At 35.1% G+C, this 13,303-nt stretch overlaps 1 protein-coding gene across 1 annotated transcript; it reads right to left on the bottom strand.

The window, feature by feature from the left end:
- Positions 1–360: 360 nt before the first annotated feature.
- On the bottom strand, positions 361–11,624 carry LOC132293532 (transcription factor MYB3R-3). The gene is made up of 9 exons (XM_059791059.1): positions 11,464–11,624; positions 10,903–11,082; positions 8,768–8,819; positions 8,331–8,388; positions 5,155–5,249; positions 4,391–4,494; positions 4,151–4,279; positions 1,192–2,256; positions 361–745 (listed from the first exon to the last, which is right to left on the bottom strand). Exons 2-8 carry the CDS (start codon positions 11,046–11,048, stop codon positions 1,203–1,205), a joined length of 1,638 nt encoding a protein of 545 aa, XP_059647042.1. The 5' UTR covers positions 11,049–11,082; positions 11,464–11,624; the 3' UTR covers positions 361–745; positions 1,192–1,202.
- Between the last annotated feature and the right edge of the window lie 1,679 nt (positions 11,625–13,303).

Raw genomic sequence — 13,303 nt, 5'->3', positions numbered from 1 at the left:
GACACGGACACAATACCGAGTGTGTCTCCCTTGTACAGTATCCATGCACTTTGGTAACACAAAACACGAAAATTATTTATAATAATAAATAGTTTTTTTTTTTTTTTGGTTGAATGGGTAATAGATAAATAGTTGCTACCAAGCAACTTGCAGGTATTTCCTCGTTCGCTGCCAAAGATTAATCGACGAAATAACATCATTATATGAAGTGAAACCTCCTTACTATTATTCTAACATATACAGTATAGTCCCCGTGAAACAAGGCCTCCCAAATTTTCTTAGAATGCAAGTACTTTCACTACTAAAATCGGACTCTAAATATCCTCGTCAATTGGGTAGAAACTAAAAACACGAAGAATATAATGAAATAAAAGGGATACTTTCAATGGGAAAATAAAATAATCCCTTCCTCTCCTCTAAGGAAATTTATGTACAAATCTATTAAACTGGAACCCATCATTTCTTATTCTGCAATAACACAGATGACAAGGAACATACACTACCACTGAATTTTTTCCACGACGATATGATGAGAAGTGATGCATGTACCTGAGAACGACTGGTGTTAAGTGCGTGCATCCACGAGATGATTGATTATGATTGATTCATGGCACTACAGAGATTTGTAGCATTAGAATGTTCATCGTGGCCTGCCTCTTTTTAAAAGAGTTCTGTATATTGGGAAATTCAGCTGCCATTCTTGGGAGAACTTACCCAACTTCAAGAGTATCTCCACACTTCATCCCTATATGCATAAGAAGAAATAATCAAATAAATAATATTCATGTCCTATGCTCCTCGCTGCCCAAACAAACAAACAAAAACAAGTGTGGAAGTAATAATAGCAATAAGACCCACCCAGGTGGAAACTTTTTAGGGCTAGCAACAACCAAAGATAAAAAAAATAAACATAACATTGAGACAACCTTTCACACCCGCGACATTGTAAGAATGATTTTTCATTTGACTCGGCAATTACAATTTATAATGAATACTTTCTGATTAATCCTAGTGAGTCTAGTTTTAGTTCTCAAGCAACTAGTAAAGAACAGAAATCAAACTAGAGCACATTTGTTTAAAATGAATGCATAAAGAACAAGCCATTCATTGGCAGTTGTTTTAGCAAAGGCTACAGATGATAAACCTAGAGCACATTTGTCAGCAAAAGTAGCAGCTCAAGAAAGCACTTACAGTTTTTTGTCCTAGGTCACACCAATCTTTGATGCATGCGAACAATCTTTGGTCACTGGAGAGTTTCCCTCAACAATCAAATCCCCAGATTTGGTATTACCATCATCACAATGCTCCTTGTTGAATGTGAAATCAAGTTGCTTTTCCACAGACTTGAAAACAGCAGTTCTTTTGGATCTTAACTGATACGGAGGAGATGCATTAAGAGTCGCACCATTACGTAGCACATTGGTAGTAGCACTATCAAAACATGCAGAATTTTCACACAAACTTCCATCTCGTGACCCAAACTTCTCCAAACTGTTCTTATTTTGTTCTTGTTCAGAACTACTTTTACGCAATTGCAGAGGTGTTTGAACTCTGATCTTTCTCTTCCGTAATATGGAAGGTGTATTGGGGAAGCTCTTAGCAGCAATTTTCAATATAGATTCTGGACTTTGTCCACACAAACTGCCACTCTTTACACAAGGCGGTGTGGAGAAACTAACAGGCGACGTAATTGGACTAGAGTCAAATTCTGACTGCATCCATTGCATATTTGAAACAATGGAACTTGATGGACCAAAACTTTCTAATTGCAGTGGTTCATAGTACAATGAACCGTATATTGGAACATTGAACTGCAACGAAGTACCACTCTCTTTATCCCGATTGATTTCACCATTGCTTCTACGTCTCTCAACTGCTATATTTGAATGACTGTAGCCAAAATCTATATTTGATGACAATGGCCTGCATTTTACACCTATAGAATCAGCAGACTCATTTGAAGGAACACTGGATGTAGCAGCCAAATCGAGAAGGGGGGTTGAGGACTCTAACTGATCTTTGTCATCTTCTTCTAATTTACATACATCTGTAGTTCCTGATGAAGTTTGGGCAGTTGACTCTGATCCTCTATTCGAACAAACAAGCAGTTTCCCAGTTGAAGCTGTTCTGTTAATGTCTTTTGCACCATTCTGGAGACCATTCTTCACTACTGGTGGAAGATTCCCAGTAGCCAAGTAGAAATCTAGCTTCTTCTTTAAGGAACTATTCCAGTGATTCTTTATTGCATTGTCAGTCCTGCATAAACAAAATTTAATCACCAGCAAGAATTGGTTCAAATTAGTACGTGAAATGCGTGCACAGTTCACATGGCACTCCAAATGGTTCATTGTGCTCCTCCAACCTTGTTTGGTTGAATTTCATACAAGCCAATGCCTTAGTTTTATTAGTCAGATAGGTAGCTGGAAATATTTGTTTGTTTTAATTACAAGATATGGAATAAGTCTTCAATGAGCATCGAGGTTAGAAAGCCTGCCTTCCATATACAAGCCAACGCCTTAGTTTTATTAGTCAGATAGGTAACTGGAAAGATTTGTTTGTTAATTACAAGATATGCAATAAGTCTTCAATGAGCATCAAGGTTAAAAAGCCTGCCTTTCATATAAAGGAAGATGAGTGATGAGCAACACAAAAGCACATACTGCAATGCGCAACATAAAAGCACATGCATTCAGCAGGATTCCAAACTTTACAAAAACCCTTGAATCTTGAATTTTATCTTCTCTTAAATGCAGCCAGTTGTTCTCATTTATATAAAGATATTTCAGAATTCAGATTATATATCACCCCCCAAGATCAAAGGGGCTTAGTGTGTACTTCATGCGGGGAAAGAATACTCCTTTCTCGCTTAAGCGACTTCCCGTCTTGGCACTTTTGGCATCCGACTACGGTGCGGAGCGGGAACCCGCCGGGTCGAACTAAATTGCCACCCCTGATTCTAACGCTCAAAATCATTAATAATAAACTTTGCTTTCATTGCGAGAACCATATTCTAAATGATGATTAACTGGTTTACAATCAACTAGTGATACAGAAAAGGTAACAATATAAAATGATCGCATTCCCCCAAAACCCAAAGGTTGGCTTATAATTGAAGGAAACTAATAATGAACTACTCTCGCATAAAATAAAATAAAATAATCAAAAAAAAAAAAAAAAAAAAACTACTCCACATACTTACACCACCCAATGTTGGTCTCACCAATGCAGGGTGTTCAAAGAGGTGGACTCGATACAAATCTAACCTCCAACATTACTTTTAGGTTTTCCTCGCACAGATCAAGCCTCCATCATTCACCCAGCCATGATTCCCTATATGGATTGATTGGTCTAATTAAAGAATATGATGCATTCTCCATATCATAATTAGAGATATAAATGAACCACGCCAAGCTCGAGATTGGTTGGGCTCTGGTAATTTGTTTGTGGACTCAGCTTCAGTCCATTATGATTTTCAAAAGCTGATCTCGCGGCAGCTTGGGTTCTTCACGAGCAGGCTCCACCCATGAGTTTGTGAGCCAAATTTCTTTGGGCTCAAGTTGTTTAGTAAACAAGCTCTGAACAAACACAAGCCAGGCTCTAAATGAGCGAAGCAAGAGCTGTTCATCCACAGCCCTAAAATTATGAAATTTATGCCATAACATAAACATATTTCCATCGCAATCATACCCTGTATGTCAAATAGGACACGCTTAATGGGATAAAAGCAAAGTTAGAAAGGCAATTTGCAAGTTGTTAAATTTCCTTGATCGGCTACACTTGTGAGGGAAAAATTGTAGCGTGAGAGTGACCAAAAATACCAACGAATTATTTAGAAATTAAAATCAATTTGTTCTTTACTTCTGGCAGCTCAAACAAATATAGCTTTCAGATGTTTGTGATATTAAAAAATCCTAACCCTTCTCCTTTTAGCAGGGAAAAGGAGATTTGATGCCCTGCCCCCACTTCATTCGCTTCTTAGTTTATGATCGTGCAATTTCTCTGAACATTGCACATGAACAAAACTTTAGATTTAGAAATTAGCCAAAATAAAAACTAGCAAATGCCAAGGAACGGCTATTTCTTTGTGATCTACCAAATTGGCCACTCTGTTTCCTCTTTCAGAATTGACATACTATACATAAATGAGTACCTTCCAGGAAGAACCTTTGCTATTTCAGCCCATTTGTTCCCATGTGCCCGATGGGCACTCATCAGGGCAAGCTCCTCGTCTAATGTCCAAGCATCCTTTTTTATATCTGGATTTAAATGATTGTGCCACCTGAAAATATTCAATTAATAAATGACTCAAAATAATAATAAAAGAATAAAGATAGTAACTTCAAACCAAAATATAAAATAAAATAACGATTCTATTGAGTCATAAAATTACCTCTCACGGCATTGTTTCCCTATACGACCTGGCAAAGACTTCGCTATGATAGACCATTTTGTAGGACCGTATTTTGCGACCAGTTCAGTAATTTTTTCATCCTCCTATGAACCAAACAAGCAGCAAAGCGTTTAATTTTCAAATACAAGCACTGGTTATTTTACCAGAGACCAACACAAGAGGCCTTTCAAAAGTATGGGTTAGTTATACAAATGGGCTAGAGCTAAAATGAAGGATATAGTACATCTTTTCCTCTGATGGTTTCTAGACTGGCTTATGCTGGCCTGGTATATCATATTTGGGGTGAGCTTAATCGACAAAATTTGATGATATTTATATAAATAAGGTAGCATAAAAAGATGGATTGCAAGAGATGTAAGGGGTTGATTGTCACAGATAAAAAATGTTATAGATACTCTTGTGGCGAATGAAAAACTCATCACTAATGGAACTTTTCAGTTCAATGGAAGACATTGGCATGGAGTTGTCTTGGGTATAGCTGTAGATTTTTGTAGCTAATATCATCCTAGGTTGATATAATTGTATTTTGAGATCCTCTGTGTTGACAATATTATGATTTTTTAGGGAGTATTCCTCCTTTGGGAAGTCTCTTTGTTTAAAGAATTTTCATTTATGTACTCCTTTAATCAATAAATTTCTTTTGTTATCAATCAAAAAACAAGATACCTTGTCAAGATAAAATGTTTTAAAACAATCCTCAAGAACAAATATCAATAGAAAAGGGAAAGAAGCTAGGTTCCAACCTCTTGAGTCCAAGGTCCTTTAACAAGTTCTGGATTGAGAACCTTCTGCCACCGATGCAGGCATTGCACTTCCGATCTATCAGGAAAGAACTCAGCTGCATACACCATCAAGATACAAATATTAAGATAGGCCTCCCATTCAGAGTGCAACAATAGACTGTACTTAAGCAATTTGATACCAGTATTGAGAATAAAGAATAAGATTGCACCTCAAAGTGCTGTAACTAGTTTGTTTTCTTCAGCAGATATACAGCATATTAATTGCAAACATTTACATTAGTCAATGTTTGCAACTTACTTAGATGACTTAACAGATAGCATTTTCACCAAAAAATTATTATTTTTAGTTATTTCAATTTCTTTGCAAGTGCATCTTAAAGCTATTAAAAGCAGTATCCATATCAATTCTGCAACTAAATTAATTATGTCAAATCTTCTGCAAGCTTCTCATCTAGTTTAAGAACAATGCCATAACCTGTATGACAGAAGTTATTGCACGAAACAATTTAGCTCTCAGATAGAGTCTTAGAGAGAATAAAATGAAAAACTATATTGCAGACCATGTGTGATAGCTTGCATGTATTCATTTTATCCCTCGTTCATGACAAAATATGTAGTCCAGTCATTGTTAAAATTGTTGAAAACTTGAGTAATATAATATTAGGTCCAGGAATACAACAAAATACCTTGGATTAATTAACTATTAAGATTGATGCTATATTTGATAATATAACTCGGGGAAATATATTATCTGAACAGACTTACTGATATCACCATGCACACCACCACCAAGAGGGCTTATCCCTAATGGTATCTCCTCCTTCCAATGGAAGGTCAAAGGTTCAATCAAATCCCCAATGGGGTAATAATTGGTGCGTGTGGGACTTACCTATCAACAACAACCACCAAACAAAAAAGGGATACCGCCAAGCATGCATTAACAATTTATTTCCATTTCTCCAAATGGTAACAGTAGATTGTTTACCCATTTCTCTTATTCTAAGTAAATGCAGGTCCTTTGTGACAAAATCTACTAGGGCTGCAAATGAACCGAGCTATTCATGATAGTTCGGGCTCGACTCGTTAAAAGCTCGGCTCGGGCTTGGGCTCGGGCTCATTCGTTACGTAAACGAGCCAAGCTTGAACAATGCCAGGCTTGGCTTGTTGAGCTTGTGAACAAGCTCGTTTACATAAAAATACATAAAATTTATTTTATATATTTAAAAACTTGTCCCACCTATACAAGTTTAGCCCACGTAAATATATATTTTTAGTTGGCCCAATTGATAAGTCCATCATACAAATTTAGTCAATTTAACTAAGTAACCCAATGACCCAAGTCATGATTTAATCTAAGCCTTGCCGAACAACCGCAAGAAGAGCACCGCTTCTGCAAGTTCAGCAACTTGTGTAACTCTGCAAGTTGCAACTCCTCTGGCCATTGCACCGGCAACCAAGATTACTTTGCTCTCTCTTTATTCCCTCACTGGCCTTCGCACCAGCCTCCCTTCAACTCCACCGGCGACCAATGTTACTTTGCTCTCTCTATTCCCTCACTATTGTTAGTGGTATCGGAGATTAGTGGTTGGTACTTGAAGACGGCGAAGGAGCTGATGAAGAACTGATTAATGGTTGAAGATGGTGGCAATTTTGTCTCCGAAAACGATATGTTACCACTTGATTCATTTGATATACATACACATACATATATATATATATATACTCACGAGCTCGAGCTCGAAATCGTCAGAGAACTGGCAAGCCGAGCTCGAGCTTGGCCCAAACACCCTTATAGTCTAGGTGAGCCGAGCCTGAACAACCTAAACCTCTGCTCAGCTCGGTTCCTTTGCAACCCTGATATCTACCAATCTCATAACAATGACTTCAGAAGATTTACAAATTCCATTTGCAAGGAAACATGGGCTAACAGCTCAAGCATATATTGTATGATGCGACAATGACATAATAAACTGCATAATCTTTACTTGATAATTGAATCACAATTGCATATCTAGAGAAACAGGAAAATATATAAACGTAAGTAGAAATAAAAAAAGTTGCTAAGTGGACTTTAACCAAGTAGAAAAGAGGAAAATTGCAATTAGCCATAATAGAGTAACAATGTTTTCTTAGTATTTATAAATTAAATAAATTTCCAAATCAAAAATCAAAAGTTTTTCGCAGAGCTCGTAAGCCGTTCTGAATATAGATCCTGCAAACCCCAATTGCTGGTTTACTTCTTCATCAAGGGTGTCATGGAATATCAAGCATACAAGAATACTAATTATTCCTCATTTATACATTATCTACATCAACTCAACTTAATAAAGTCTTGTCCAAACTATATCTGCCCTAATCCTATATTTTCAGTTTCTACATCATCTACCTTGCATTATAAAGGTCAAACCAAATAATAAGTATGGATCTTGACCATCAATCCGAGAGAGTGGCTCCCAGACATGTACTGACACCTGCTTTCTGACAATGAAACAAATTCTTTCTGGTGGATGGAATACCATCTCAATCATAAATCATAACTTGCTCAGTATTCCAACAAATTGATTCTAGGTCTACAAACATGCACCCAAGATATATTAGGCTGTTAATTTAGAGTTTTGACACTCCTTACCAAACCCTGGGTGGTTAAAGCATGACCAAATCTTAAATTCCCTACTCTTCCAAAGTACTACACGTCAACATGAAGGAATGTGAAAGTTCTCAGTTTCTTTTGAAAGTTTAGATCGAAGAAGAAGAAATGATAACATAAAATCTTTTTGTGATAACTCTATGATAGCACAACTTCAGCACAATGTAGCGGGTTTGAACCATGTGAAGTCAGCTTTTCGGTGCAAACTATGACAAGCTTCCCCAAAATCCAATGGCATTTGATATAATAAACTTATAACTAGCATAACCTTAATAAGTTAAATCCTAAATTTATGATGAGGAATACTATAAATTTTTATGACAAGCTTCCCCAAAATCTAATGGCATTTGATATAATAAACTTATAAATAGCAAAACCATAATAAGTTAAATCCTAAATTTATGACGAGGAATACTATAAAAATTCTTAAATTTCAGTCTGGTCAAGGTCCACCAATAACTACCAACTGCATTGTAGCTTTAATAGTAAGTAATAAATATTAGAGACACCGTAGAGTGAAGATCAAAACCTATTTTCTTCCAGCACTTCCCCTTGAAAGTGGCAACAGCTTTTTTTAATGTATCATCCTGTAGCAAATTGAAAAGGTTGTTAGCAGAAGAAGACTATGATCCCCAAAAGAGTAATTAAGAGAAAATCATCGAAGAGACAGATGAACACAGTATAATTAAGACAAAGGCAGCAAAGAGACAGAGGAACACAGATCAACACTCGCAGATCCGAACTATAATCATGTGAAAGAGTGATGGTTTTAAAATAGTGTGAATCCACGCCTACATTGTTGGAAAACCAGAAGTTTCTTTAATTTAAACACCAGTCTAAAAATCAAGGCTGTATGACTTAAGAACTCAAACGGAAGACTCGCTAACAAAAAGGTTCAGTGCAACTATAAAAAAAATTCCGTCATGAAATATAAATTATGTTCACTAGTTACAGAAAACTGCTTACCTCCTGTGGAGTCCAACCCCCCTTAGCTCGTCTAATTGGGCCTGTTGTCCTCCTACAAATCCAAAATTCACCATCATCATATAATTTTCCAATCCAAGAAGTATGAATCCCATGCAAAATAAAATTTAAGACTTCCCAGAAAAAAGTGAAAATAAAATTAATAATAATACAGTGTAAGACTGAAAAAATAGAAAATTGAACAAAAAAATTACATAATTCTTCTGGTGACATCCATAGGCCATATGCTAGATGGTGGGGAGAGACTATAGATTATAGAAGTGTTTGGAATGTTAATTTGAAATATGTTCTTATTATTGGAAAATGTCCATAACATGGTTGCAAATTTTTGGATTTCAAACTATGTGCATACAACTTTTAAGTAAAACATTATACATTTTTTAGTTCTTAAGTGCAATGGGAATTAGCACATGTGTTTTATCCTCCATGTGACACAGAGGAAGCAAAAAGAAAAACCTGAATCCTAGAATTCACGGCCCTCAAATTCACAAGGAATAACAAGAGAAGACTCTCTTAAAGTTTATTATAGAAGAATAATAAGATTTATTTTTGTTTTTTTCCCTAAAAAGCCTATTCCATATAGGCCTTGTATAACTTTAATTACAAGTGATAACCTTCCTAAAATTACCCTAACCATCACAACAACCTATAAGAACTTGAATGCTACTATAAGTACCCTAAAAACTACTAATGTTATGAAAATTAAATCCTATAATTCTAAAAAGTGAGAATTAGAAGAAAAATAAAACTAAAAGATCCAATGATTGTGGCTAAAACTATGCAATCTGCTCTACGTAAGCCCCTCCCATTCAAAGAAATAAAATGAAACAAATATTCATCCTTGATTTTACAACTTTATCTTCAATTATTGTCCTTTCAAAAGAATCAAAACCAAAAAAAAAAAATGTCCTGGATACTTCAACAACTCGATTTCCGTTCAAGTTACACAAGCCAAATTTCTTTTTTAATAAATTTCAATGAATCCAAAAACAATCACTAAAAATTAAAGTTTTCCTCACATACAGTTTCAAAATTGTACATTTCTTCTTTAAATGGAATTCTAATTGAAGAACCATCAACCTTTAATTTGTGATCTTCAATCTCGTCAAGGATTTATTGTTGCTTGACTTCCTTAACTTCAAAAATCAAAGATTTCAATACCTTCTTGTTCATCAACTCAGTACATTATCACAATCAAAATGACAAAAAAGAACAACGGATTTTGAATAGTAATAATAAGAAAAGATCATAGCTCACAAATAAATGCCCTCTCATTACTGCTATAACGATATGCTATTCAATGATTTTCTTGAACTAGATCTTGTACGATTTCATTAGCATCAATATCAACTGCAGATTTTGAATACCAATCAATGCTTGAAATTTGAATATGTTCCAGCTGTCGTCCCTTCAAAGAAATCATGAACTTGTTGAAAAATGTTTGCTAATCCATAAACGAATGTTTTTCTAAAATCCTGTAATTAGTGCCACCAATAGAACAATGCACTGGTGAGGTTGCACCCTGCCCTTAATTTTGTTCTATTTTGACGGTCTCATATTCAAGACACGTCCATATCGTATCATCTAGTTATCACCAAAAAAAAAAGAGTTCTCTCTAAAGTAAAAATAACATAGATTGTCGGTGTCCCATATCAATTGCAAGATTCCCATATCAATCACAAACCTTCCAAATAGGAACATGTCCATGAATACGTTGTTTTGAGACCAATTGTCAATGCACCTATGGTCTTCAAGATCTCATGTTGGATGGCAGCCCACAACTAAAACCCTCATTCTGGTTGCCAGTGTTGTCTTGTTAGGAAATTGAGTTATGTGTTGGCATATTCCGCATCAAAACAGAAGTGCAAGGTTTACGGATATCCAATCACACATTTATGTTAAAAGGTAATTTTGAACTTTAGTTGACCTTAGTTTAACCTATTTTGCTCTTGGTTGGATTTAGAATGTTTTGGAATTGTTCTATTTTTTATTTTTTATTATTTATTATTTCTTAAAACTTATCAAAATTATGTTTTTCACTTGCTCACAAAGTTCAATTAGAATAAGTGATTCCCAGTTTAAACGATGTAACAGTTATACAAGTTAAAGGACAGTACCTATGAGAAGGTGACATAGAAGTGGGACTGCCTATTCCCGGGGACTTGAGCGTAACACTGCCACTGCCTTCAGAAAAAGAAGAGTTTGATGCGGCAGCTGATTGTTTGTTCTCGAGACAGAATTCCTCCATTTTCATCTCCGCCATCTCCTTGGAATTTTCACTTCCAAAACCTTACAACCTAATCAAAACCAATAACACAATAAACAAACAAAACCCTCAGACCGATTCAATAAACTAAAGATTCATTCAGTACAAAACCCTAAAAACCCTAGTCACGATCAACAGTTCCGAACCTCCAGTAATAAAAACAAACTAATCCAGATCTCGGAACTAATACACAGATCAAAACATGATTAATAAAACCCAATTATAACAGTTCTAGGGCTTTCGCATCAAAAATAAATAAATAACATAAGAAAAAAAAAACTAATTAAAAATAAAGGAATCAGAACAAGTGCAAAATAAGAAGAACGGTTTCGAATTATCAGAAACAGTTGCGAATTTAAACGAAAAATTAAATTCGAAAAAAAACAATTAGATAAATCTGAAAGCAAAGTACCTCTGCTCGCAGAGAAGTTTGTTGAATCAAAATCAAGCTCATCGAGAGAACATCACGTTCGAACCTCTTGCAGCCCAAGAAAACTCTGATATTTAGAGAGAGAGAGAAAGAGCTTTTCGCTCGAAAGAAAACCTCGCCCGTTGAAACAGAGACAGACTTAAAGAAAATATAAATATCAATATATGCAAATTTCATATATAACGAATAGGGCCACCGACGTCTCCGTTTCCTGCCGTTATAGAATGATTGTACTTTGTAGGCTTTAGAAAGCTTGTACCTTTTAACGGCGGTTGACGGTTCACGTAAACGTTAAGGATCAAAGTTTGAACCTCAAACGGCACTCTCCTCTTATAGCCATTCTTTAAATATCGAACATGTTAGGAGCTGTGGATGCTTCCCGGGTACTTTTGCACCGTTAGATTGGAATTTAACAATCAAGGTTTAAGTAGTTTGTGTATGAGAGATACGTTATAACTAACCGAGTGTGTTAGGGTAATTATCTGCTGGAACGTCAGATCACGCGACATCAACGGTGTGCAAATAATCTTGCTGGGCATTTAATATGGACCGTCCACTTTGAATTATTTGACCGTAGGAAAATTGCAGTTGAAGGTTCATTGGATGGATATGATTGTGTGGCATCCCTAAGATATCGAATATTTGATGGGTATTATGGAGGTGAGCTATAATGTATAGTCCATTCTGATATTTTTGTTAATTAACCAAGATGGAAAGGAAAGATTAATGGAGGTAGGGTATAAAAAATGTTCAGAATATTCTGCAAATTACTAGCAATTAGATGTATAATGTACAGTCCATCTGACATTAATTTTGTAAGGGCAAAACACAATTAAAAACTAATTAATAAATAGAGTTTTTTTTCAATTATTTTAAAATGAAAGTAGACGTTGAAAGTACAATGAAAGGTAAAAGGAGAATAATTAATCCTAACCGTTGTAAATTCTAGCAACAAAAATAAAAATGTTAAAAAGGAAGCAAATACAATATAGTCATAGAGTTTAAAAACCAATATACAATTTATACAAAAATATAAATCCAACAATTCCACAAATAATGACAAACCAAGGGCATGCTCGATCCACGTTTGTTTTTTGTGTTTTTATTTTTGTTGGGTACTATATTAGTGAACAGTGAAAAAAATCGTATTTGGTAAAAAAAAAAAAAAAAAAAATTATTATACAGCATTGAAACGTTTTCACGAATAATGATCAAAATTCAAAACACTAATTTAGTGGTGATGAAAATAGTGAGAAAAAAAAATTGTATTTGGTAAAAAATATATTTTTTACATAATGTTGAAACGTTTCTAAAAAAATGCTCAAAATTCAAAACATTAATTTAAGTAAAAAACAAAAAAATAAATAAATAGAAATAACCAAACAGCCCCGATTGTGTGGGTTACATGACCATCTCCTCTTAATTCGATAGTGGGACCTCACCTTAATTTGTGACCCAAATATCTTTCGAATTGGTGTTGGACATGACATGACTTGACCCTAGATCAAAGACTGCAGACGAGACACTTATACTCAAACATATTAACTTAAGTTGTTGAATATTATCCCACACACTTAAATATAAAGGGAACGAAGAGTTTTGGAGGGATAGAGAGGATTAATCACTAACTTTTTCAATCATCCAAAAAATGGTGGGAAATGAAAGACTAATTTAATTTTTCTAATACCAAATTTACCCTTAAGACAAAATCAAAAATATGCTTGGATTTTAGGACGCCCTTTTTTTTTCAGTAAAGCAAACATACACCCTTTTTTAATCAGGTCAGGACTTGAACCCCTCTCATCTTCTGCAGAGATAGGAA

Source organism: Cornus florida, unplaced genomic scaffold (genome assembly GCF_030987335.1).
Source record: "Cornus florida cultivar Cherokee Brave unplaced genomic scaffold, ASM3098733v1 CherokeeBrave_3.0.0_Hap2_Chr02, whole genome shotgun sequence".
NCBI lineage: Eukaryota > Viridiplantae > Streptophyta > Magnoliopsida > Cornales > Cornaceae > Cornus > Cornus florida.
The sequence above is the reverse complement of the archived record's forward strand: the minus strand, read 5'-3'. Positions and strand labels throughout refer to the sequence as shown.

What these genes read in the sequence shown, in the direction of transcription:
- LOC132293532 (XM_059791059.1), bottom strand. Translation starts at nt 11,048, where the DNA reads ATGGCGGAGATGAAAATGGAGGAATTCTGTCTCGAGAACAAACAATCA. An exon ending in GGGAAACAATGCCGTGAGAG is followed by an intron (nt 4,280 to 4,390) that starts GTAATTTTATGA and finishes GAATATTTTCAG; the next exon opens with GTGGCACAATCATTTAAATC. An exon ending in GCAAAGGTTCTTCCTGGAAG is followed by an intron (nt 2,257 to 4,150) that starts GTACTCATTTAT and finishes TTGTTTATGCAG; the next exon opens with GACTGACAATGCAATAAAGA.